At 40.7% G+C, this 27,341-nt stretch overlaps 2 protein-coding genes across 6 annotated transcripts in view; one reads left to right on the plus strand and one right to left on the minus strand.

Moving 5' to 3' along the window:
- Positions 1-553: 553 nt before the first annotated feature.
- On the plus strand, positions 554-13,277 carry LOC138021507 (uncharacterized). 5 transcript variants are annotated; one of them, XM_068868402.1, is made up of 5 exons: positions 584-723; positions 6,772-6,887; positions 8,260-8,682; positions 10,579-10,810; positions 11,337-13,277. In XM_068868402.1, the coding sequence occupies exons 3-5, from the start codon at positions 8,275-8,277 to the stop codon at positions 11,660-11,662; spliced, it is 966 nt and encodes a 321-aa protein (XP_068724503.1). In that variant the 5' UTR covers positions 584-723; positions 6,772-6,887; positions 8,260-8,274; the 3' UTR covers positions 11,663-13,277. The 5 variants fall into 5 exon arrangements, with proteins under 5 accessions (XP_068724502.1, XP_068724503.1, XP_068724506.1 ...); XM_068868403.1 differs by lacking the exon at positions 584-723 and adding an exon at positions 1,896-2,033 and having other exon boundaries at positions 11,337-11,797; XM_068868401.1 differs by lacking the exon at positions 6,772-6,887 and having other exon boundaries at positions 554-723.
- Positions 13,278-19,839: 6,562 nt separating this feature from the next.
- LOC138021500 (negative elongation factor D-like) overlaps positions 19,840-27,341 on the minus strand; it is a 24,899-nt gene continuing 17,397 nt past the window's right edge. Inside the window, exons 11-16 of the mRNA XM_068868393.1 lie at positions 26,818-26,957; positions 26,499-26,613; positions 25,956-26,048; positions 22,876-23,016; positions 21,466-21,595; positions 19,840-20,800 (exon numbers count right to left, since the gene is read on the minus strand). Of these exons, the coding sequence (XP_068724494.1) occupies positions 20,772-20,800; positions 21,466-21,595; positions 22,876-23,016; positions 25,956-26,048; positions 26,499-26,613; positions 26,818-26,957 (648 nt within the window). The 3' untranslated portion in view covers positions 19,840-20,771. The remainder of the gene's footprint in view (positions 20,801-21,465; positions 21,596-22,875; positions 23,017-25,955; positions 26,049-26,498; positions 26,614-26,817; positions 26,958-27,341) is intronic.

Here is a 27,341-nt window from a genome sequence, read left to right on the forward strand (position 1 = left end):
TCATCTTTTTTGCGAGGACGCAAAATTTAGTGCTTGACGACGGAATCGATCCATCTACCAAGATGAAAACAGTCAAGAGTGAGTTTTTAATCAATAATTATATATCGCATTTCTTCGAAGACTGTGTACTACAATGAGTTAGGTATATCAATTCCTTAGTTCAGTGCTTACTGTGAAAAGAAGGCCATTCACCGTTCTGAGAAAAGCGGAAATAAAAAATAATAAACAAATAAAAATATCAACGAAATGATGGCAGTTGATTCAAATGAAAATCCTCTCAAATATCATGTAGTTAAGCATATTCCTGATTACTGAGCTAAATATTGAAACTACAACTTTGGTCTCAAATGTTGGAAAAAATTGCCCCATCCCCCCAGTTCAATGGTGGGGTAAAAATTCGTGTCCATTGATTGCGTTGGTATCTCCAACATTGAACGGGGGCGCGGGGGAAATTTCTAAGACAATACGTCCACGGTTGTAGCTAGACTGATTAATATTATTCCAAATGGGCGCGCATACTTTAGCCAATGAGGTTTCAGACAAAATGAACCCCGTGATTTTCGGGAACATTCCTCGATGGCCCGAGCAATGAGCAACGAAATGGGTAGATGAAACGAAATGCACCCATTTTCCGATTGCAGCCACTCACGGTGATTCACACAGCAAGTAAATTGACGGCAAAAAAATAAAGAACCGTCTTACAACAACTGGCCGGATTGTGAGGTGAGTAACCACTCTAGCCATGTACTGGGAACTGAATCTCACACCGGGTTTAAATCTTCTGTCTTTATTGTTAGTTCTTCCTTCCCTCTAAGACTTAAAAGGAATTGTTGCCACTCAGATTGAAACATTTCTTCTTGACATAGGTAACACCTTTTGTTTCTCCTTGGGAAACTCTAACAACGCCTCAGTTTTCGCTTGGTTTCATTGTCTTGACTGAAACCGAAAGCACTGACTTGAATTTTCTCGAGAGCGATCGTGAATCTGCATTATCATATAGGGTACGAGGAAACCTGGCTAAGATCACCCACATTTATTAATTTTGTTGTTGCACTATTGCTAAAGAAAAAAGAGTCGTTAAGGTTAACGTGTTTCAGTTCCGCTTTGTGCAAAGTTCGGGCCGATAAGCGAGTGAGCCGCCATCCTCACTTTCCGGGAATCGTCAATGGTGGCCTGATGTTCATTCTCCCAATTGAAGATACGGGATTGAAAATTCAGTGCATGAAATTATATGAACTCTTCTTTGTACTCATTTAATTTTTCTTGTTGCCATATTCATAAAGAAAAAAAGTAAAGGAAGAATCCTGGCTTCCACAAAAGTAACAGCTTACGTGGTCAGTTCGCTTTCTGCAAAATACGGGCATGAACAATAGCTTTCCGGGAAATCTGATGTTTATATCCATTCGAATTCACGATACGTCAAGACAATATATGGTCTAAGAAAGAGCCTCTTTAGTAAATATAATATGACAGAATTTAAAGCAACATTCAAAGCTTTGCCTCGGTTAAAGTTTCTTCATACAAAGCCGCATCACATCACGAAACTATGAAGAAGAAGGTCTGTTTTATCGAAAATGGATTCTGGCTTTCCTCGTCAGTGATGGGTTCGCAATAACGGCGGAATAGTTTGCGAACAGCGACTTTGAACTCTTAACCTCATCCAAAAACTTGAGTTCATTAAAAAAGAAACGTCTTATACCAGTATGTGTTTTGTGTAGAAAAATGTGTCATAATTTCAAGTTGGAATTGACACCTTCCCACATTTCAATGGAGGCTTTCTTTGGCAAATGACCAAAAGTTCCAATGTTCAAAGACAACTATTAACCAATGCGAGTTGTTATTTATAAGCAAAGACAAATGAGCCCTTGTGATTTTCAAGAAAATTCCTCGACAGGACCGAGGAACGATCGAACAAAGAGATTGTGCAAATAAAATGCATTCAATTTTCGATAGAAGCACTTCAGGGTGACGTGCTGAGCGATTAAATTGCAGACAAAAAATAAAACAACAATTACAAGGATTCAGATTGTGAGGTGAGTAACAACTATAGCCATGCATGTACTTTGTTGCCTCTAAGAGTGTTGTGGCCACTTACATGAAAACCTCTTTCTACCTTGACTTTACATAAAATTAACTTTTGTCGTAGCTATAATTGATAGATATCACAGACCTATTTTTTTCTGTTAAGGCTCTAATAAGGCCTCATTTTACACTTGTTTTGTTTCAACTGAAACCGAAAAAACTGACTTGAATTCGCTCGGGAGTCAGATCAGTCGTGAACGAGTCTGCATTGTTATTCAAGGTAAGAAAAATCCAAGCCAGGATTATCGGGCCACACTTAAACCCGTTTAATTTTTCTTGTTGTCGATTTGCTAAAGAAAAAAAGAGAACTTTTTAAGGATTAAACCACTGCAAAAACCGTGTACGATCAAAACTTGCGTTGGATCAAAATAGATCGTGACCACACCAAAAAAAACTTTAAAATAGAAAATATCCTGCAAAGGTTGGTCAAGAAACGTGAACATAGTATTCTATTCACATACATTCATATTCATGCTCAGTTCTAATAAGGTATGGGAATAAGATTGATCAGCGGACTAAGCCAAGCTGGGACAGCTTGGCTTAGGAAGAGTTCAAGATACGACTCACGCGATTTTTGGGCGGGACTGGGTGGGCCGTCCAGCTCTTCGCGGCTCCGCTGAAAAACTGAGCAAGAATGGTTTATTTTCGCACCAAACCAGAATTTATTATCGGTAATTACGTAATCGCACGTGAGACCGCTAGGCTAGCCATGAAAGAACCCATTATTGAATTATTTTAACCTCGCATATCATTATGAGTGTTGTGAATAGGCGTTGTTGCAATATTTCGGCTGGCCAACACCAGCCTTCTTCAGGTTTATTGAATGGATAAATGCTAGTAACAAGATCTTTATATTTACCGGAAATTACATAAAAAGGCTACGTGATGTGTCATAAAAACGGAAATGCATAAAAAAGAGGAGAGAGAATAATACATGATAACAAGATGAAAAAAAACAAAAGAAAATTAAAAGGTAGCTAAACTAAATTACATTTCATCTCTTCTGTTAAGGCCTGCAGGCTCCAGTGTTTTTCCTCTGTGTATGAGGAATGCCTCACGAGCCTTTCTGATGGAGTCACAACTAGTGTGCAGTTGTTCGAGCGGTATAAGAATCATGTGATCCTCCGCGTGAAAAAGAGAATTTAATTTATTTAAAATTATTTAAAATTATTTAAAATTATTATTTAAAATTAAAAAAGAGAATTTAATTTATTTAAAAGAGAATGGATCTACTCGGAACGGTTAACTTGCTTTCACTGTGTGGAAAGTCCGGGGATGAGGCATAGTTCATCTTTCCGGGAATGGAACCTATCGAAACCTCAACAATTCCCACCCCCCCCCCCTCCACCCCTCCCACCTTTGCCTGCATGGGGTGGGGAAAATTGAACCGGAAGTGTCAGGTTTCAAATGATACCCTTTTTGGGCGCCGAAGTCGCTAACATCTATAAAACACGTGCTTGGGCGAGATGGATGATTTTAATTGAAGAGATGTAGCATTTGTAAGCGATTGGCTTAATAAAAAGGTCTTCAAAAGGTCTTTATTAAAGACGGCAGGAGCCGACGACGATTGTTCTTTAGTAGGGTAACAGACAAATCTACAAATCCGACGATAGGGTAGGGCATTTGAACGCCATTTTGGCCCGAGGGGGCGGGAATTTGAACGATCCAATCTTCAAAAGTTCAAATGCCCGGGCTTTGCCCGGGGAGGATGTTGAAGTTTCGAGTTGATTGGCGCATAAACTGCTGTTTTTTAAACACTTCCAATTCAAGATACGGAACTGGATATCCAGTTCATGGCACTATCTGAACTCGTTTGATTTCTTGTTGCCACATTCCTACAGAAAAAAACAAAAGCAAAGAAAGAATCAGTTTACAGAACTTAAGTGGTTTTGCTTGGTGCAAAATTTTAGGCGTTATAAACAATAGCTCTTTCCGGGAAATCAACACTAAACTGATGTTATACTTCCAAATTCAAACTACGGAATTGACTATCCCGAGAACGCAACATGAACCAACAAAAAGCCTTTTTAGTGAATATAACATGACAGAATTTTCAGAAACCCCAAAACGATTTTTTCTTGGCTGCACAAAAATGCTTTCCTCTAATTGCTTTTCATAACGTGACGAAACTATGGACAAGCTCAGTTTAATCACAAATGGGCTTTGCGGCTTTCATGAAGAGAGGATGAGGTACCACATCCCCTCTTGTCATTATTATTATTTAAAATATTGAAGAGCACTTGCAAACCATATTTCTCAAACGACGCTTAAAAACTTGGACTGAACTACTTAGCACTAAGGACTGTTCTAAAATATTCCATTGTCTAACACAGTCGAGGTTCGGCTGCGCAGCTATTTTTAGAGAGACACCTGACTGGCCGGTTGTAACGACGTAATGAAATTTTAAATGTGTGCGGCTTGAGAATAAACTAGACCCTCCGTGAGGGTACACTGAGTTGCTTGTGGTACGTGCAGCGTTCCAGGCAATTTTTTTCGAGTTGGTGGTCATTAAGACCAGTTATTATATGGCTTGTGTTTGTAGCCGATATAACGCGCGCTCTGATTGTGACTGAATTGTGGGGCATTATTCTCCCGTAATGCCCACGGGCCGATTACGGGCTTGCAAAAACAAAGCAAAAGGTAATTAAAAAACCATATAATAAACTACTTACTGACCGAGCTAGCTCGAGCCGTACTGGGGAATATTGGCCCTGGGTCGTTTTCGTACGGACCTCGCTACGCTCGGTCCGTACTGCCACGAACTCGGGCCAATATTCTCCAGTACGGCCCTGGCGCTTGGTTAGTAAGAAGTTATCAAGGGGTCACCCAGAAGTCATACCAGCAGAGGCCCTTTGGCTCACAGGTCCTCACACGTTCGTACCACGAAACAGATCCTTTTCTGAGGTTAAAAACCTGGCTACCGGCCTATTAATTAACTCTTTTTCCTACTTTCCCAACCGCGAGAAAACCGCGGTAAATCAGCCATCGCCAAAATATGTTTTCTTTCTCTTAAAAGTTAGGGGGAAACAATACATCATTTTAAAGCTTAGAAAATAAGCTTTCCAACAGCATATAACTTATTTACAGACAACTGAAACATTTTATAAAAGCGAAAGTTGAACGAAAAAATTTAAGAAGAATAACAGTAAAATATGTTTTCCAGGCAAAATTTGGTCATTTTAGCGTTGATTACGAATTTTTGGATGCAAAACTAAAATTTTCTGCAATTTATCTGCATTCTTGGACATAAATTCGACCGAAAACTGATGACGCACGAATATTTTTAGATTTTTAGTAATAATCGGATTAGCGATCAATGCGTAACGTGATAATGCGATAGAAGTGTCAAATTTGCGACCCGTTGCTAACGGCAACGGAAGCGATCGCATTACGAATAACTAACCTCTGTTTGCCAAAAACCACCCAAATAACCAGAGGATAAAACTATTCACTGGGCATGTAATAAAGGTAAATATGTTCGAGCGAAAGCGAAAACAAGCGAATATTTTGAGGGAAAACACAATTATGTGAGATCAAAGGAACATGTCGTGGAGACACGCAATTGCATCTGTACGAAAATCTTACCTTTTCAGGGATTTTAACGCTTGAAATCCCATCCAATCCACCTGGTCTAGTCTTTGAATTCAGTATTATCGCCGCCCTACGAATCTTCAGTGTTCTACATAACAGCACACTTGGTAAAAGACGGCTCGACGGGCGACAGATTGTTGTCGAAGTACATTACTCGTCGCTTTTAAGATTCCACCGCCTGTCTTGTTCAGTATCCAATTGATTTGCCATTATTGAGCTTCATGAGGGTATATTTTGTTCAAAGATCCACTAAAACCCCATTCGCGTTACATGACCTTCGACGCCATTGCCGGTTAAGTTAATCGTTCTACTGTGTCCACCAGAGGAATCTACGCTTTTCCCACTACCCTCTCGATCCTAAGAAAATACGCGCAGAAGGCTCTATGCACAAAGACACCACTTAGCAGTGGAGTAACAGGCAAGACTTTTACCGACACGGAAAATAAAAAAAAAGAAAACGGAAAATCTACCCATTTTCCGACTGGGATGGCCATACGGCAACCCAGTAATAAAGAAAGTGTTCAATAAGTTTTTAAATAAACAGGTCAAAAATTATACAGCGAATGCGAATAAACTCAGAAGGAACTGAAGAATCTTCTTTCGAATGCTCATTGCTCCCAGACTACAATTAAAAAACACAGTGACAAACGTGATGACATATTTCTAATTACAAGATTTGGACACATGTGACACAGCCTCTGCTCGGCCCTGATCATTTAACCGCGAGACATTGGGAACGATAACTTAAAATGTCCGTGCGAAACTATGAAGAGATTTTTAAAAACTATGATGGGGTTTGGGAATGCGTTCTCTTACCTCATCCTCTCTTGGTTGGTATTAAACAGGCAACCAGGGTAGACTTTTTTAGTGTGTGGGGGGGGGGGGGGGGGGGTTTACATGATCGTATTCCCTCGTGCCACTGACAATTTGGCAAGCAAAGTTCTAAACAGCCTGCAGTTTCCGTACATTTTACTGACTGTTCTGGTAAACTGCTTTTCCAACATATATAAGCGAGACTCGAAGAGGTATGAGGTCATCTGTGGACTCCCAAAAACAATTTCGTCTTGCCTGGATTTACTGACCGTATCTGATTTCTAGATCACAAGTTGCGCACCTTCATTCACATCGCTTCTTGAAACTTGGTATCTGTTGGTGAGAAACCTGTTAAACCATTGTGGTAACTTGAAGGAGGCACCAACGTTTTGAGTTAAAAGGTACAGTCTCCTACGAGCCTAGAAGGCCCATCAGGCCGGGGCTTATGAAGTGACTAGGAGTTGTCCCTGGTAGGGTTACCTCCAGCATTAAATTCGCCGGTACCCATTTATACACCTGGGTGGAGAGAGACACCATGAGAGTGTCTGGCCCAAGAACACAATATAATGTCCCCGGCCAAGACCCGAACCTCAGCCTCAGCCGGACTCCTCGATTCGGAGTCGACCGCACTAACCATGAGGCCATTGCGCCTGCCACACACGTTCTGAGTTAACGTAGCAATATTCTATAGTCCATGCGCTGGCCAAAGCTTTGTCATTTCTAATAGCAGGCAGGAGTTTATTTCTTAGTATCAGAACTGCATCAGTTGTATGAAGTAATGACGTTTTCGCAGAGCGCCATCCTTTGCTGTCATGTTGTTTTTCAGCACTCGGCAAAGTCCCTTTTTGACTTATGGCTGTTTCTGCTTAGGTGGCCTCATACACCACCGAGCCTTTTTGGAGACATCGTCGCCAAGTCGGCCACTTCTGCTGGAGAGAACAGAACAGCCACAATGCCGGGGAGTTCATCCCCTACTCTTCTCGAATAGTTTGTGGGTTCTTTAACGTCCCACGGAAACCTTATGAACGCATGCTAGTCCATGCTGCCTCCCCCTTAAGCAGCTCTGGATTGACAACTCTAAGCAGCCGGGAACCTTTGGATTTACCAATTCGAGGATCGGCTTTTGTGCGCTAAATCCCTGAACTGGTTATTGTTCGCTAATTAAAATATAAAATAACATAAATATGTAGTTTATTCAAACCCATTGCGGTCTTGGCAACTGAATTACAGGTTGAGTGCGCTGGACACCAATACAACACACATAACAATAAAATTTATCCAGGCTTAAACTTGATTGTTGCAAATTTGCTGAATCTATCAGTCCTGGTGGGGAGAGTGGAATGTTGACTACCAGATCTAAACGAGTAATGGACAGGTATATCTATTAATCTGCTGTTTATTTGGGGGTGCAAGGGATGAACTGGCACAATGTTCACAATGAAGCGAGTGCGCGGCTGCAAAGTCACATCTTGCGGCAAGAGTAGAGAGGCCCGCGCTAGCAAGTGCCACCTCATAACGAGCACCAGGCCAGATTAAATATATATCCACAAAAGAAATTTACAGTGGCATAATATTCTTCTAAAATGACTCCAAGAAAAAAATAGATAGGTCACCAACGTCGTTGCAAAGAAATAATTACTTTTTTTCTAACAAGATTACTGTCAAGGAAATTCAGGCTTAGTTAAACGCGCAAAAATTGTTATTCCACTCTTAAACAATCGGGGTTTGGCTAAAAATAACCTTTCATCACTTAAGCTCTGAAGTCTTGAATAGATCCCTCCCAGGACTATGGCAAGTGAAGTGAGATCAGATTCCTTCCGATGTCCAGTTCAAGACACGAAGAACGAACACTCTCTAACGGCGGACCTGGTGCAAGCCACTGTAACCCATTTCGTGCAGCAAAATTCCCCGTGGTTTGCTGATCTGCTGTTCAAACAACTGAGAGATATAGATCTGAAGAAGTTGAATGATGCTGCAGAGGAAGCATCAATGAGAAGAACTCGCCTTCAGACGCTAACCTCAGGAATTTTCTCTCAAGCCGAATGTCTGGCCAGGTATTTGTTCCGCCTCGTCAAAATGGAGGCAAAAATCCCAAACGAACACCGAGACACCTTTGAAAAGGAAAAAAGAAAATTGGAAGAAGTGAAAAGCAAGTTACAAGACGGGAAAGAAAGTGTTGGAGACTTGATTGAGAAGGTACGTTTACTTGTTGTTGGTACATACAATGGTTTGGTATAATGGTTTGTACTGAAGTGTCGCTATTCAGTCTGAAAATTAACATTTAGCTAGATTTGAGTTAAAGTACGAGGTAACTCACAAGATTACGTGTACAGATCAAACAGGTGACTTTCGGTCCTCGTTTACTGTTGTTCGTCAATAAGTTATCTGGGTAGAACATATTTGTTTGTTTTAATAGTTTCGACACAAGGATTTTTTCAACGAAAAAGCTCACCTTCTCCTTCTCCTTTTTTTCGGAGTGCGGAAATCTCTTCAGAGGTCTTTGTTTGTGAAGGAATGGTGGCAAAACGTTTATAAGTTAATCTACTTAAACTGTCCCTATTACAGTTAAGAATCGAACGCCATCATAAATACCCAAGGAATGACCTGCGAGGTTTCGTTGCAAGATTGTATTGCTGTGCAAAAGTAATTTCTTAACATTTGTAGTCTTCAAGTAAGGCCTTGAAAAGCATTGATCCTTAAAGATACCATTTAGTTTCACTAAATTGAGTCAGTGCATGCACGTCATAAACTTGAACTAGTTTTCAAGTTATAGAAATCCTACGAGCGTTCTATTCAACTGGTTCAACGTCGGGTTCAACTGCTCAACTCTGTTTCAAATGGTTCTCTTGACTTCTGTGCCGTATGCCTTCAATTGTTTCTCTAAAATATAACAGACAATGCTCTGCCAATAAATAAAGAACAATAAACTTACCAATGAGATTTACTGTAACGGCCTTACTTATTCATGGAAGAAGGTGCTGGCTGGCAAAATCGGTAAGAAAATGTTTCACTGGCTAATATTGCCAATTAACGTATATACCGCTGGCTAGAAAACTACAAATGGACAAATTCTTTGGGACAATTCAGGGTTTTATAGTTTAACTCACTTTTTATCACATATTTTGGATTCTTTGCAACTCCGTCCCCCCATTCAATGTAGCTTGGGGAAAATGAAGTTAAGTACGGTGCCTACTATTGTTATTGCGCATACGTTCTGCGCATCTCCAGATACTTGGATTTTCTTTCGGTGATGCATACTAATGCAGGGGAATTTTTGCGCGGTTTAAAACTATGCAGAGAGAGTAGATCTTAGTAAGTACTCTTGGTATCCAAAAAGAAAATTGGGGGTAACCATGCATTCTTTAGAGATAATTGAGCTTCAATTTGAGAAAGAACGCCAAACATTGCTTTGTATTTTAGAGCTTTATACAAATATTGTTCATGAATTATCTTTAAAAAAATGCGTGGTTTCCCCCTATTTTCTTTTTGGATTTCAATAACACTTGCGAAGATCTACCTTTCCTGCATAATCATAAATTGGGGCAAAATACCTTTGAATAGGCCAGTTTCGTATTCTAAAGGCTGGGCTGGATCTAGCATGAAATGGAGGCTAATGCGGGCAAATTAATTTGCATTTGAAAAGATTTGCTCGCATTAGCCTCCATTTCATGGTAGATCCAGTCCAGCCGTGAGAATTCGAAAACGGTCTATTAGTAGGCACCGTCCTTAAACAGTGTGCAGGACTGAAAGTGGGACCAGTTTATGTCCAACATTGATTAGGGAGAGAGGAAAGGGGGTAAGCCCCTGAAGTCCCAACAAAATGTGTACTGGACTGAGATAAAAGTGTCCCAAAGGAATTTGTCCATGCATGATTGTACAAATAGCTTACAAAGGGAGAACATAGCTAACTTATTGTTTTGTTTAATAGGTTTCCCTCCAAAATTGATCATGAGGCATCAATATTAAAGAGAATATCAAAAGTCACTTTAAAAACCATTAATGAGTAAGAAAGGTTCAATGATTACTCCAGTAAAATTGATGGGAACAGCTTTCACCTTTTACATACGCAACATACTTTTTGCCAATCAATAGATCCAAGAGAGTGCTGAAAATGACCACAAAATCTCGAGTGTAGACAACAAGAATTTGGAAAAGCAGAGGATTGATGCAGAGTATAATTTGATTTCTAACAAACATGACCTTGCTCATATACGAGATGCTATCAGTGACCGTCGAGCGAACGCCAAGCAAGCAGCCAAATCTTCCTCTTATCTGCTCATCGCTGGACTAATGGCGATCTTTGTAATAGCTTTGGCTGGTGGTTGTAAGTGGTTTTCGCTATTTTGTAGGAAATAAAAGAGATGAATTACAAAGTCTAATGATCCGGAGAGAATAAATGAGTTAAATAGCAACTGGCACGGTCACAGTGCTCACTCGTCAAGTGAATTCTCATCGAAAAGGAAATTTAAAATGTTGCGTTTTGAAGAGACGAGGAATTGAGCCCGGGAATCGAGCCAATGTGCTACTTTTGGCGAGGAACCAGTACTTTTGCCACTGCACCAACCGCGAACACTAGAGACGGAGCCAAGAATAAGAAAAGGTACCCTGCGAGCAGTTCGTTTCTCCGCTTCCCGAGGGAAGCGTAGGAGAAGCCAACTGCTCGGAGGGTAAGGAAACGTTGGAAGGTACTGCAAGATTTGATTTGTACAGGGAAAGGGAGTAGGGTAGCAGAAAAAGCGGTTGAGTGAGAGGTTGGTCTAATTGAGCCATGCTGACCGGCACAAGAAACTGATTTGGGACTAGTACTCGATCACCTAACAGTTTTCTCTGCCCTCTTTCTTTCTCATTAGTTTTGAGTCAAGGAAGTCTACTTGGGGCAGATAACTCTGAAGACAGCCACAGCGACGGAGATTTCAAGTACCGTCATGAAGCTTGTTGTATCCATTTAAAAACGAAAACATGGACATACGTAGCAGTGATTGGTTTCCTTTGTATTGTCATGGTTTTCCTGTGCAAGAAACAGGCTCAGAATCTGTTCAACAACAACAAGATGATGGACGAATGTGAGAAATTACTGCGCAGCGACGTGTACAAGGCAGAGAAGGATCTAAAGGATTCGGAACGAGACGTCGAGGGAAAAATACCCAAACTGATGGCGCTTCTCGAAGTTCAGTAGGAAGTCACTGGACCTTTGTAGGCTCGGCTCCTATATCGACACATGGCTTGATAGTTAATTACCAAAACAATGACATTTGCAACGAGAGGGAGTCTAGGTAGAGGATCTCAATTGAATTAAGAGGCCTGGGCCCAGATCTATATTATGAAAATAAATGAGGGGGTGTTCTAACACGAAAGAACTTTGGGGCATCGTTAGCAGCAATAAGATGTGAAACCTTATTTGCTATATGTAGGACAATATATTATCACGTGACATGTCAAAGTTATTTTTAGCACAGAAATCTTCTCAGCAACACTTATTATTTTCTGGTGGCTGGATTTACCTTTATGATGTTAACACGATTGGGTACATTATTTCTGTGCTTGGACATTTCAAGAAAATTTCAAATAAATGTCCGAAAAAGTAAATCCTTTGCAATTGGAGAATGGGCACTACTACAAAATGTCGTATATTTCCAAGACTAAAGACATATTTCACAAAGGCTAAGCACAGTTCGTTTTCTTTTACCATTTTGACCAATCTAATAGTAGCGATGCGAAATAAATTTAACATAAACTGTTGCCGTTTTTTATTTTGAGTTTTGTGGCACTAACAAGTCATGTGATCCTTTTGCATACGTCATCCACACCACGATAAAAGCTTTTGTGACGTTATTAGTCTGCGAAAGTCTTAGGTTCTTATTACTAAACTATGAGAAGTTAGACCACCCCCTTACTTTTTTGTGCAATAATTTGGGGCCAGGTTTTTGAGCTCACTTGAGATAGACATGCAATTTATAAACTTCATTGTAGTATAGATTGTCACTGACCAACGGGCGAAGAGCGATGAAGCGAGGGGGCTGACTTAACTCATTCCCTTAATTCTCATTCCCTTAATTCTTGTTTTTTTTACTCGCTTGGTCGGTTTAATTATTGTCTCTACCAAATTAACTTAAGAATTGTTAGCATAGCGATAGAGTGTAATTTATAGGGGATTAATATGGAACACGCGAAATGGTAACTTTCCTTCAGTAGCTTTTAGGGGATCGAATCAAACCCTTTTCCCAAAAACCGCCGACGGGCGGGGAAGAGGCGTTAACCAATATGGTGTTCGTGACATTGTGTGGAAACGAAGGATATCGCACCTTCAGATCGGGGATTTTATGTACGCAGCCTTTCGAGTCAAAGCTGCGGAAACTCGAGCTGCGAGGGAATTCAGAACTCTCGTTTTGACTATGCCTGTTACGGCCATTCAGACTGAATGCGGTCTGTTACTGTTTGTCATTCAGTACTAGATTTTGACTTGTGATAGGTCTAATGTTATCGGGATTAAGTAAATCGCTTGTAACCTTCCGTTGGGGTCTGGTTCCACCGCTTCCAATGAAGAGAGGGTTTTTATAGAAGCTCATATTTAGAAGAATCGATTTGTTATAGCTGAGGTCACCAGCTCAGAAGTAGACGACTGAGATAACTTCATGTTTTTATTTCCTGTGATCGTCTTTATCGTTGTATGCAAGTCGAAGCCCAAATTTATTGGATTTAAGTAGCAACATATTGCTTATTACTCTCTAATGCGATGTTAAAAACGTGGAAACACAAAGGAACTAGTAGTTGCAAAACTATTGGCAATTTATACGGTGGGTGATTACCGTCATAATTAATTTTCTGGCGTGTTATTACATTTTGCATTGTAATGAACTTGTGTCTGTTTGAATTTTATGTTGGCTTTATCAATTTTCTGACAGAATTCAGAAATTTTACTCTAATCAGATTTTCGGATAACGTAAACTTTCTGTTGATTTGAATCTTCGGGTTGTGTCACAGGCTCCCCAAGCTGAAAATACATGGTGTATGCGACAATTTGTGTACGTAGAGAATTGTATGGGAAAATCACCGATCGTAAAAAAATTGTGTAAATAACTATCTCATTTGAAATAAAGTTTTCCTACCTCAAATGTGTGACCAACTTGTCTCTTTTGCCGAGTTTTGAGCCATTCTGACGCCGTTTAGTGAAGTGATCCGGAAGGCCGATACTGAAATAATGGGAAGGCCGGTAACTCCATCTATCGCCGGCCAGACCTCACTCCACAAATCGTTTTCTCCTCAACAGGAAAAGTCCATAAGTCCATAAAGCCAAATAAATTTCACTCCAAATACGGCGGCCGAAAGGCTCGTGACGAATGAAAACTTTGCCTGAAAATTCACCTCTTCGGCTTTCCTCAGAGGCTTGTGACCGGGCAGTCAACAACTGAAACTCGCAAGATGGTTTCAGCCTCAACTCTGATTGGTTCATTTGAATTTGACCGCGCGCTGGCAACACGACCGTTGTTGACTGCCCGGTCACAAGTCAACAACGGTCGTGTTGCCAGCACGCGGTCAAATTCAAATGAACCAATCAGAGTTGAGGCTGAAACCACCTTGCGAGTTTCCGTTGTTGACTGCCCGGTCACAAGCCTCTGAGGAAAGCCGAAGAGGTGAATTTTAAGGCAAAGTTTTCCTTCGTCACGAGTCTTTCGGCTGCCGAAACACACGTATTTGGAGTGAAATTTATTGGGCTTTATGGAACTGTTGTTTTTATTGCGATTCGGGACTTTTGCTGTGGAGGAGAAAACGATTTGTGGAGTGAGGTCTGGCCGGCGATAGATGGAGTTACCGGCCTTCCTATTATTTCAGTAACGGCCTTCCGGATCACTTCACTCGGCAAAAGAGAAAGTTGGTCACACATTTGAGGTAGGAAAACTTTATTTCAAATGAAATAGTTATTTACACAGTTTTTTTACGATCGGTGATTTTGCCGTACAATTCTCTATATACACAAACTGTCGCATACAACAAGTATTTTCAGCTTGGGGAGCCTGTGGTTGTGTCAGGTTTCGGGGAGCTTTTCGATTTTCCGACTAGTTTTGAATACTTTACATTTCCGATTCGTTTCTGGTGTATTTTTCGCTAGTAGCCCTAATTTTCGGACACAACTTTTCTCGAGTTGGCCTGGTGACTACGAGCACGAGACACCAGGTCGAGGTAATATACCGCGTTGATCTAAGATGGCGGATAGAGTGATAGCGTTTGGGTACTTGCGAGAGCTTTTACTTAATTTTTATTCGGGAAATTAGAGGAGGAGGCCTTGACCCAAATACAGTGGATGCCTTACACTTTAGGCTGGGTTGGCTGCATGGTTTAATAGCTCGTCTTGTTCATTTGTATGGAATCGATGAACAAATTGTGAACCTAATTAGGGGTGCATGGGATTGCCTTATTGCAAGTCAGGATATTTTTGGTGTTTCATCGCCGGCTACTGCAATTACTGGACAACGTGGACGTCCACGATATTCAATTCCCAGAGATCAGCTGGATTTTCTGATCGGCAGATGCTTTTCTGTCGTCGAAATTGCAACTTTGCTAGGTGTCAGTGTTCGGACTGTTGTCCATGTATTACAAACCTCCACCTGAAGAAGTCATACAACATAAATAATCACTTAAAAAAAAAATAATGAAAACTTTTTTGAAATCTAACCCGTGCTTTTTAACTGAATTTAAGCACTGATCGGATTTCAAATATTTTTATAAAATGTCTATCACCAATTTCAACACTGGAGGCACTGTGTAAATTATCATATTGATTTCTTATGACGTATACACATACCCTGCAACGCTTAGACATCAACTAAAAAGGAAACTTAAATCCTCACAAATAACCACATAATTCCCAAGTGAGATATTTTGTAAAGCAAATTTCAATCAAGAATTTAATAACATCAATAACATCTCCCATACTATCAAGGTCTAGTTGAGTTAGCAGAGAGAATGGAAATCATGTAAGATATATGCTTAAGTAGACAATGCAGGAGTGAATAAATGAACTGAGAGAGGGATAAGTGGTGGTTTTTATTCTCCTGATAAAAATAACCTAATAAAGTACTGGCAATTAAGAAGAACAATAGACATTAGAATCACTAATTAATTAATAAGGGTATGATACCTTATTAGCTTATGATTACCATCTATATACCACAACGCAAGTGGTCCATATACTTGGTACCGTCGTGTGTGTATTGTCCTAAGCACGAGTGCCCGTAGGAGGACCCCAGCTGGATTGACCCTCCGCATTGCTTCTCTTATTCTGCACTGTTGAATTCTCAAACCTCTGCTCCTCAGAAATCCAGTCATTTGCCTGTACCCGGTGTTAAATATACTTTGGTGCGCGGTAAAAGACAATACACACAACTTGGGCGTAAACGAGGGGGCAGGGAATGTACTGGCATGGCGCAGATAATACCCACCGCCGGTATGGACCACCGGATGAGGGGCCTTGGCAACTAGCTGAGGGGGTGCCTCTTGCCTGTATTGCAAGGCGGGCATAGTGGCTGGCATAATGGCCTGGGGCCAAGTTAACCCAGTCCAGCAAAGTAACAATATGCCCCCTCCCTAACGGGGGTTCAGCACAGGGCTGAAGGGGTGCGGCAGGCAGCAATTCCCCGCCCATATTTTATTAAGGAGAACTATTAAATAGGTTACAATAAGCTCATAAGGAAGAAATAAAATACAAAAGAACCAGAAAGCAAAACTGGGGGGAGGGAGGGATTAAATTGCTGAACAGAAAAAAACAGAACGATTTAAGCTTTGAAAATGTCAAACCGAGAAGGCTCGCATGTTGGGATGAATGAAAGAGCCAAATAAGGTAGTCACGTGATGGGAAGTCACGCTCTCCTCCCAGGCGCTGCCCAGTATTTGCTTACCAGCATTAACATCTTTTTTATTCTAAAATATCATTTAGGGAACTCTGACTGTTAGGATGTTTTGAATCATATGGTCGAGTTCTTCGTTGTCTACGTTCAAGTGTGTTAATCTCACACTCAACCCAAATTCGAACAAGCGTCTTTCAACAGTCCGAACACTGACACCTAGCAAAGTTGCAATAACGACGACGGAAAAGCATCTGCCGATCAGAAAATCCAGCTGATCTCTGGGAATTGAATATCTTGGACGTCCACGTTGTCCAGTAAAGGCAGTAGCTGGTGATGAAAGACCAAAAATATCCTGACTTGCAAAAGGCAATAGGCCACTTGCACTAAGAGGTCATGTGACATCGTTTTTATGAAAATGAAAGTTACATGATTTTGCCTTCGAAACACTATTAGTGGGTCATCTCTTAAACAAAATAATAGTGATTTGGTTTTTCAAACCCGCACCATTTGCTTAAAATGAGAAAGTCCGTAGCTGGTCACGTGACCAAAACTTGATTTTTTAAAATTATGAATTACCGCTTTCTGACACAAATTTTGCACTTGAACTTCAAGGAAAATGTTGAAAAGATGATGTGGTAACGTTTATGGCACATCTGAACTCAACTATCAAACATTTAACAAGATATAAGAAAAAAGTAGTTTTGGCCGCCATGTTGGAGGGCAAGAGTATGCCCTCCAACATAGCGGACAAGACAAATCATGCTACTTTGTTGAAAAATCAAAGTACCATAAAATATCTCCCTTGAATGCGCTAACTCTCAAATTTCGCGTGTAAGATAATTTTTATGTGTTTTGCCAATTTTTGGCAACAGCAAGATTACAACTCACTGTTTAAAGGAAGCATTGGTCACGTGACCTCTTAGTGCAAGTGGCGTATATCCCGTGCACCCCAATTAGGTTCACAATTTGTTCATCGATTCCATACAAACGAACAAAACGAGCTATTAAACCATACATTGGGATGAGTGAATGACGTCATCATTCCTCTCATTTTCATATTTTACACATTGTTCAAGCTGAAATCGCTCCGGAAGCAATGCAGATATTTCTAAACGGTAAACGGCGTTTTCAACCTTTCCTGGTATTCTATGTGATAAACCTAAAAATTCAAGGGATAAAAATTTGATCATTTAAAGCCCCAATGTCTTCATCATCAGATTCAGAGATAACCTTTGACTCGGAGAAATAAGAAGAGGAGTGGCTTCATAGATCAGTTCGTACTAAGAGCACTGTACCAGCATCGCACAGCCCCCTGAATTTTTCAGACATCGATAAGAGACAATTGCTTAAAATTGTCCAGATGAGTGCGATACAAGGTAGAAGTAGAGGAAGATATACGCGAATGGAAATGCTAACTTCCGTTGAAATTATCTCCTCAAATGTACGTCGATAGCAACGGTAGAACACAGAAAACTATCAAAAATGTGAAAATTTGGTTTTATCAAACGAAAAAACCCGAAACCAGCCCAATGCCTCCTCTACTGCCACTTTTGTTAGTCAAACGCAACAAAACACTGGCAACTTTTTGGTAAGAAGGGCCCTTAGATCTGACAATCCCCCGGGCCGGGATCCTTCAAATATATTTCTGTTTCTGTTTCTGAACGCGCACTGCAAAATACCAAGAGCCCATATTAATAGCCTCCTGATTATACTAGTCCCTTCAATCAAAACCCCGGCAAAATGTCAGGGCCAAAACAATCAGTCAAAATCACCAACCATTTCACATTTATCACCACAAATGAACACATAAGTGAAATAGAGAGAAAACTGGCCGACCGCTTCCGCAACACCTTCGGGATGCCGAAAAGAGTAACAAAGATGTATCATTGCACGCCATTACTACTTTCCCTGCACCAACGAAACACGTAAAGCCAAAAACACTCTCAGTCTCCATGGAGTCAATGGGCGCTTAACCAACTATTTTATTCACAGCAGTGGCTGTGGCAATGAAAAGTGAGTGTAATGTAGTGTGAATAGAGGAATTGTGGGTGTTGTTGGAATCACAAATTCATGTTACCATATTTCCACCAATGGCAAAGCTCCTCCACACCCGCATAAAAACTAACAACACCCACAATTCCTCTGTTCGCTCTGACAAAGGGCTAACGCTCGAAACGTCAGTTTTCCAAATCGTTAACGGTGATAATTCGATTTTTATCAACACGTTTGATAAAACCAAAATTTTCTGTTTCACTCTCCCACCGACGCAGCACCACAGTTTCTTTCAAAAGAAACTAGAAATTTGTGATGTAGTGTAGCGTGCTTCTTTTTCTTAGGTTTAAGAGTAAAGAGATTGTATATTGTAAATGGCTTGAACCTAGGAGTCATATCATGATATGATACTTAAATATTATTTATCATAACTAAGTGAGGTACGATCGTCCGGGTTAGTGTTGTCCTGGTTTGTGACTCAAACGACAGCTTAGCAGACGAACCGTAAGGACTTAGACAGCGTTTTCAGAAAGAACAGTAAGAACAACTACGTTACACTTAACACTCGCAACACCCAGGTGCAGGTGACTTGCGAGCTTCAATACTTAATAATGTCTGTCCACCACCAGACAGAGAAAACACGTAATGACAGCCCAGCAAACGCCTTCTTCTTCACTATTCATCCATCGATCGTTACAGTTGGAGACCGATTGTGCCTGGGGCAGCAACCTCACCTTGAAAGTCTTTCTGGGATTACAACGCACTTTTAAAAGTTAAGCCTGGTTTTCACTAGCGACGCAAAGCACAAGCGTAAGCAAAAAGGCATGCGCAAGAGAGTCGTGTCAAGTGAAAACGAACCATAAGGCAAGCACAAGCATACGACACAAAACAAAGATTCACTACTTTCGTGTTCTCTCTTACAACGCGGCTCTATACGAGTGGAATCTGGAACGGGTCTTTTTCATCATTGGAACGTCCCGTTTTCACACAACGCAAGCGAACACAAGCATAAGCGCAAGCACAAGGAAAAGGAGAGATTTTGATCCTCGTGCGCTTGCGCTTTGTGCTTGTGTCAGGCCCGTTTTCACGGTGAAATAAGCGCTCTTGTGCTTGCGTCGCTAGTGAAAACCGGGCTTTAGTTAGCAAGGAAGCCAATATTCTGGCTAGAGTTTGAACCTTTTACACCACAAACTAACCCCGTTTTGGCTACAGAAAGGAATTAACTTTGTAAGGACTGGAATGGTCTCTCGGATAAGCACGCTACGACGACTCACACTTCTGTTTCGAGTGCAACATGGGCTTCGCAAAACGGTGTGTGCATTTCACTTTGAACCTGACCAGGTCTGCTGTTGTTCTATTGGTTTTTGCTCTACTTCTTTGACCAGTAAGAGTCTCCGTTAGCCAACCACAGGAAACAGTAGTCAGTGTATGCGAACATCCATCAATGGGATGAGGCTTCCGCTACAACTTTACACCCACGGCAAGGCCTCACCTTGAGATTTTTCGGTAAAGACCTAACTCTCCGTTAATAACCTTTAATGTTGAAGGACTAAATACACGTATTTACCTAGAAATATTTACATCACAATCATTTTGTTAATTTATAAAAAAATTATACATCGATAAATATTCATCCACATTTTTTAGATTTTGCATAAACCTGTTGATGTTGACATCATGTCCAAATACTGAGGTCGTTTGGCAAATTATCACCATTTCTTTTACAGCAAATACTGTAAAAATGCGAATGTATTCGTATTGTCACACTCGCATAAGTTCCAAATCTTAATTTAGGGAGCAGGTTGACGCGGTGGTGAGAAAACTGGCCTCCAAAAGCGTGTCCCGGGTACGGCAACACATGTGGGTTGTCTTGGCTCTCTGCTCCACTCTGAGAGGTTTTTCCACAAGCACTCCAGTTTGCCCTTCTCACGAAAAATCAACACTTTTTGCTTTGATGTGCTTGGATTAACAGTCACCCCAATTACTACGGCACTTGACATTCTCGGCTATTCATTGCTGACAATTCGAGGAGAGGATATCAAAAGAATTTCACCAGGATGAACTAGCCGCATGTTTTTTGGCTATATCAGCGTATCCAAAAAGCCGAAGAACTCTTTCAGAGTTCAATCCGTTTCAACCCCTCTCCATCCTCAGCTAAAGGCAACAAAAATACCTTCAGTGCGCTTATATGATTGATAACGAAACAATGGCATCATTTTGGGGGTCTCCATTCATCCAAGGACGTTTTCTATGTATTCCGAGTCACGCTTAAATATAGTTTTTGTTATTATTGCTTATTATGTCTTGAAACGTTTTTTTGAGCTCCTAAGCACCCATGTTCCCTCCTCGAGATATCTCTTCAGAAAAGAAAACAAGAGAGCCTGGAAAACATGCAGCTAGGATAAAAACCCAGAGAGGGTATTCCTTCTAGAGTAGTCCTTGCTTCACTGCCTACACTCCTGTTTGTTGAGCACAATGAGCTGAAAGAGAAAAGAAATTCAAAGATAATAATTCATGATCAAGACAAATCCAAAACTTATGTCCAAAAGCTAAGTTCACTTGGTAACGTGACAAGAGTCTATACAAAATTCTAAAATGTAAGACCACGGCACTCTTGCGTTTGAATATATGGATAGTTTCAAGTCACGTGACAAGACGGCTAAGTTGGTGCACAAAACAACAGCAAATTATGGTTCATGTTTTGCATTATAATAGACTAAAATTCCCTAAAAGACTTTTTTCTCTATTGTTCTGTGCAGCAACATTCTCTATTTTCGAATTCCCCATAATACACTTTGTTTGCCCCCCAAATTTTGCATAAACTATTGTTTTCAAATGCTCTTGGGGACACTGCATATTCCCAAGAGTATTTGAAAACAATGGTTTATGCAAAATTTGGGGGCAAACAAAGTGTATTATGGGGAATTCGAAAATAGAGAATGGCTGCTGTGAGGTCAAGTGAAAACCATCTATAGGTGATGGAGAGGCTAGCATCTCAGGAATAGCATAAAAAACATCTTAAATTCTTTAAAAGATGTGCATAAACAAAGTCAGTAAAACAAACAGGAATTGAACTGATAATATTTAAAACGTAGATAATACAATTACCAGTGATCTTAATTTGTTACTCCTTGTCTCAGCTCACCTAAAAACAAAGAGACGTCATCTGTGCGATCAGCATTGCGTAGTCTACCTGTGATCTCTTCGTTACGAACGATAGGAAGGAAAACCTGGATGAACTCGGGCGAGTATGGAGGAGCTATCATTTCAAGGACCTGGTAAGAGAAGGGAAAACAATTCATATGAAGTGCGTTTTTCGAAATTCGCTTTAAGCATCGAGATAAGGGTTAAGTCCAACAAGAACCAAGTAGTCGAATAAGAAAGAAAATAGTTTCAGTTATCTCTTTTTATTAGAAGGCACTCTTGTCCATTACTTTGTGGTCCCGAGCCTGCAGTGCGGCTTAAAAACAGTCGGAAAAAAAAAGCACGAAAAAATCCAGGCTTGAACGAGGCTCGAACCCATGACCGCGCGATTGCACGCGACACTTGCTTTACCGGCCATCTGAGCAGTATCAAGCCATCTCGGAGATGATCTCTTGCAAGTTCGTATTTTGTCCCTGGCTATTTAACAAACTGCGATGATCACTTCCGCTTTGAATGATCAAAAACCCGCAATAAAATATATGAAATTACATGTATTTAGCACCACACATTCAAATATTATTTTAAGAGCCTGAATGTTTGTCCGCCAGGGGTGCCAGCCTGAGATCTCCCGCATGGTAGTCCGAATTTCATGGGGAGATTACGCGAGCCGATCTGGCCCGCTAAGCCTGCAGGCTAAGCTCGGTTCAGCTCGGTATTACACGAGGGGAGCCGACCACGGGGTGAGCTGGCGAGCCCGCCTCACGCGAACAATATTTCGCTGTTGTTTTTGTTGAATGTCTGTAATTAGCGAATTTGAACGATTGAGTTGAAATATAAGCGAACATGGTCCCAAAATTTCCTGTTGTTTAGGATGTGTCTTATAACTGAGTATTTGGGCGTGATTTTCAATATGCAAACTTGACACAAACAAGATTGAGAGTTTATGATGCGTCTTATAACAGAGTGCACCTTCCATTGAAAAAAAAAAAAAAAAAATAGAACGTGTAAGAATCTAATTCCGGCTAGACGGGATCCCCAGATAGCGATGCAAGGATTCCAGCTACGTGGGATGGCCCGCAAATCATATTATCGCCAAATAGCCCACTTTCGATATAATAAAATAACAAAAGCCATCATCTCGAAGCTCTGGGGAATAAATATAAAGACTTGTATGAGTTTATTCCCCAGAGCCTCGAGATGATGCTTTTTGTTTAGGACTGAATTTTAATATATCGAAAGTGGGCTATTGTTGCAGGTGTTTTTTCCCAGAGGTGCCGGGATCCCGGCTAAATGAGCCAAACAGCCTAACCGGAAAAACCCGGCCCATGTTATCGGCCCCTTAACCAACTCAGTCCAGAGGGATACCGGTTAAAACAAACAAATAAACCAAAGAGCACATTTACATAATTACCTCAGTAACAAAGTGTCTTATCAACGAGTTATCTGTGTTCTGTTTCTCAAGACAGCTGTTTATATAGCTAATAACAGCCATCACATAACCTCTGCTCAGTAGATGAATCATTCTGTCTAAAACTGTTTTCTTGAATTCGAGCTGAAGAATAAACCAGTAAGCCAAAACAAACTTTTCAATGAAGTATTATTAATTATTATTAATTTAAGAGCTTATAAGGCGCAAATATCTATATAAATATATTCAAAGTACAATCAATTATTAATTTTTATCTTGTAAGCGCGGTGATGAGACTCCGCTAATAGACGTGGTTAAACTCTGTCCCTTGGGAAAATCGATTAAGTTTGGTTTGCTCTAGGTTTTGATTTCAACAATTAATTTGCGTCAGATTACACAGCGACAAGTTACTAAAGTACCAAAAACTGTCATTCGCAATTCCCATAATACAGTTCATTTTAGGGAGTTTTTTTGCATTAAAACAATGTATATCCAGCTAACTGAAGCATGAGACAGTCCCAAAAGTAAATACCTTGTCTTGTTTTTATGTAAAGAACCCCCAACACGTATTGCATCATGGGATTTGGAAAAACAGTCTGTGTTTATAAATGAGGAGGGGATAAGGAGGGCAGACCGGGGGTAGCTCATCTATATCTGCAAGCACCCTTGTCACTGACAGCCGAATTATTGGCTAAAGAAATTGCCTTTGAAGGGCTGATGTTTGTGAGATTTTGAACGACACTTACGCAATCTAAACAACAAACGAATGATGATAAAAATAAGAGCACGTGCGCTTCTGTTTACGCGCAGTCATTCAAATGACGTCATAATTGAGCAAACAAAACATCTTCCTGGATGATGGTCGCACTGTTAAGAACAATACTGTATTCTTTTCCGAACGTGATTGAAATCCTGCTCTTGACACCTCTCGTCATTTACGCAACCATAGAAACCGTAATCTGCATTTCACTCAATCTTGCCAGTCGCTTGCTGCACAAACTGCGAGCATTTAAATTTCACGGTTTTGAAAGAAATGGAACGCATGATAAAGACAACAAGCACATACCGCAGAAGGATGTTCTTTCGTCTCAAAATTACGATCCTGAACAAGTTGTATCTAACATATGTCAGGCGAAAATAAGCTTTGCGACGGAAGAAAACGCCAATGTACAGACACTTGGGAAACCTGGACACAATCAGACTACAGACTTAGAGAATGAGTTCCGCTTTCAATACAAAATGAGTGGGGCAAGGGAGAGGTTCACCACGACTCAAAGCCGAGAATGTTTAGTTTCAGAAGATGCAGACACAAAGGCAAGCAATGATAACAAAACACTCAATCCCCCATTTTTATTGATGCAGAGGTTCACGGCAAAGAATACGTTACGCAATAGCAGGAGAAAGGCAGGGAAAACGACAGATGTTCAATCGCGCAGAAATGGCCCCGCGCATGCCCCAAGGGATCACGAGCGCGGAAATGGGAAGAAAGTCGCTTGCTACCAAGGGAAAATGTTTTTGGTTGATTCGGAGAACTACTGGGATTTTCTTTCACAAAAGGGAAGAGACGTTCGATTAAGATTGGGAATATTGGACTCAAAGTTGAGAAAACGGAGGATACACAAGGCAGATTTCGAAAAGCCATTTGGCAAAAGCTTGTGCCATATGACGGAAAGCTGTCATCGGCGATTGAAGGAAAGCAAGTGTTTCCGAATAACAAAGGAACAATGTTACTTAACTGAGAGGGATTTTACAAGGAACCCGGTCGTTGACAGAGACGACACAACCCTTTTCACAGGACACCCTTCCCTACACACAGACCTACCACTACCACCGTCGGCTGAAAGCAAAATGAGGAGGTTCGTTCCTATGCCATCGACTTCAGACGACGACAAAATAACAACAATAACACCAACAGCAGCTGCATTTAAAACATCATGCCTTAGGACTGGGGCAGGAAAACATCAAGACACGGAAAGGAGTCTTACAGTTGTAACTGAGTTCGAAGAACCCTTTGAAATTACAGCAAAAGTAATTGGCCAAGAGGCAATGAAGGAAGAAAAAGTGTGTGCTTGTCAGCTTACAGCCTCCAACTCTAACTTCGAAGGTAACTCGTCTATCATTACATATGCTCCGAAAATCAGCAGTCAACAGCAACAAGTGAGGCCCCTCCGTAAAGTTTTATCAAGTATTGCTTCGGTATCAAACGATGCAGCAAGATATACTGCTGGGGGCGGATTCGCTCTGCATGACACGTGCTCGCGCAGAATGTGCGGATCTACATTCACCTCTTTCCACTGCGGAAACACTAAGGAAGCAGAGTTCCATCTGCAACAGCAAGAAGGGAAGGTTCAAAGAAAATCAAGCCCAAAAGAATATGGCTGTATAGTTCAGAAAGACAGCCAAAGAAGGGAAAACGTGACAAAATTTTCCCGGATAAGACAAAAACAGGTGACACGCTCCAGGCTGACTCTCGTTCGAATTCCAAGAGAAATAGACACGAGGAAAACCAGAACACCTGTTCTTTAGTAACATGATCTAAAGCGGCAAAAGTTTGAAAGATAGTATGTTATGTAGGTTCACAACGTCCGCAGGAGGTTATGGATTTCAAACGATATAACATGGATTTCTAAATGCTCTAGGTGCTTTTACCATATCTTGCTTCCAATTCCGTCTACGTTTTGTATCCCTCTTTAACTGAATTGCCCACTAAACAGAAGCAAGATTTGTTTAAAGAAAGTTGGACACACAGCATTTCAAACGCAATAACAAATTTAGAATTCCTTTCTGTCGCGAAGACGGTTTTCGAGGAAAATCCGATGTAAGCCCCATCCCTTCCTTGAAATCTCAGTAGAGCTCTGGTAAAGACTAAGATTGGAGAGCCGGATCCCGAGGAGAGAACAAGCCACTCTTAAATTTAATCACCTGGAGCTTAAGTCATGGTAAAACTTTCTTTCATTCATAAAGTAAACAAACCCAATGGACAGTGGTTACGCTTTGAAAGAGAAGATCAATTATTACACAGGCGACCTACTCGAATCCAATAGCTTTTTATAATGATTACACTAATCGTGGCTTATGCTTACCTCAACTAAAGTATCTAACGGCGTTGGTGACTCAAAAAGTCGAATCAATACATTATGCACCAAGCGGTGTTGAAGGGGATGACAGGAACTTATCTGGAATGAGTGAGTGAGAAATATAAATTTAAGGATTAATGCACTGGTGTGAATTAGGAAGAAATCAGTATTTAGTGGATTTCGCCCGAATTAGTTATGCGGGTTCCATATTTGCTATTACCGGTATGCACTAAAGCATGGGATGGTTTTCTGTTGACAGAATTAATTTTTCAATTCAAACACCTTTTTTATTACTTACGAACTAAAAGTCCCTTTTTTTTCTTTTTAAAAATGGTGAATTATAGGGCACTGGAGACAATGGATTAAAGGGACCTGTTATGAAAAGCATTTAGCTTGTCTAACTGCCCCTCAACACCTACCGGTACTTCCTTCGAACAAAAATTCAGATAACCATCACCACTCCATTCCCCTCTTTATGTTGCACAAAGGCACGACTCAAAAAGTAGATTTTGTATGCCCCAAGCAATACTCATTACTGCTGCAACTCACCTCATCCAGTAAAGCCAAGTGGACTGGTGTTGAGTCCGTGAGAAGTTTAAAGAAAGATGGGTCAGAGACTGTGAAGTCAACCCATTTAAGCAAACCCATGGCTACTACAGGAAATCTGAACAAAATAAAGTGAAATTTGATTAAGCAGGGCCAACTTCAAGTCCTGCAATTGGAGAATTAAGGAACAAATATTCTCTCTCGTTTTTGATATTACATTCAATTTTTGTGCATGACTTGTGACAGTTGTGAAGTATGGGCTCTCAACAAATATATACAGATGGTGTGTGACAATGGATGCTCCTCCCCCATGGTATTGTACCTTATACACTGGAACAGGACACCCACTTCAGCCAGCAATTGAGAACCTTTCTTGGTTTCCTGCACGCATAGCATGTGTATTTTGTCTAAAGCCTGAGAGGTTGTTTTAAGCTCATCTTTATTGAGTGTTGCACGCTCATTCTACAAAAATAAACAAACAAACAAACAAAGGCAAAACTCCAATAAGTTATTTTATGCCATAAACAATGTACACTGTAGTGTAAAATCTTCTGTTAGCCTGTTTCAGGTCTCAAGAAAGTGAGGAATGACAGGGCAAATTTCCCTGTCCACTTTATTATATTTGGCAATAAAATCTTGCTTTCCACACTATTTAACCCTTTGACTCCCAAGCCAACCTGAACCAGCCATACTCAGCATTTCAAGCTGTCTAATAATTGAGTGTCGAAAGTAATTAGTGAATTACTTTGGTTTAGAGCAGTTTTCAATTGAGTGTCCTAAAACCAAAACCAAAGTAATTACTTTGGCCAATCAAAAAGGTTGGAGAAAATCCAGTAAACCAATCAA

Source organism: Montipora capricornis, chromosome 10 (genome assembly GCF_036669925.1).
Source record: "Montipora capricornis isolate CH-2021 chromosome 10, ASM3666992v2, whole genome shotgun sequence".
Taxonomy (NCBI): domain Eukaryota; kingdom Metazoa; phylum Cnidaria; class Anthozoa; order Scleractinia; family Acroporidae; genus Montipora; species Montipora capricornis.

Bases quoted from the DNA above. Each gene is read 5' to 3' on its own strand.
- LOC138021507 (XM_068868401.1), top strand. From the start codon at position 8,275: ATGGCAAGTGAAGTGAGATCAGATTCCTTCCGATGTCCAGTTCAAGAC. The intron at 8,683-10,578 runs GTACGTTTACTT...GCCAATCAATAG, and splicing joins TTGGAGACTTGATTGAGAAG to ATCCAAGAGAGTGCTGAAAA. The intron at 10,811-11,336 runs GTAAGTGGTTTT...CTTTCTCATTAG, and splicing joins AATAGCTTTGGCTGGTGGTT to TTTTGAGTCAAGGAAGTCTA.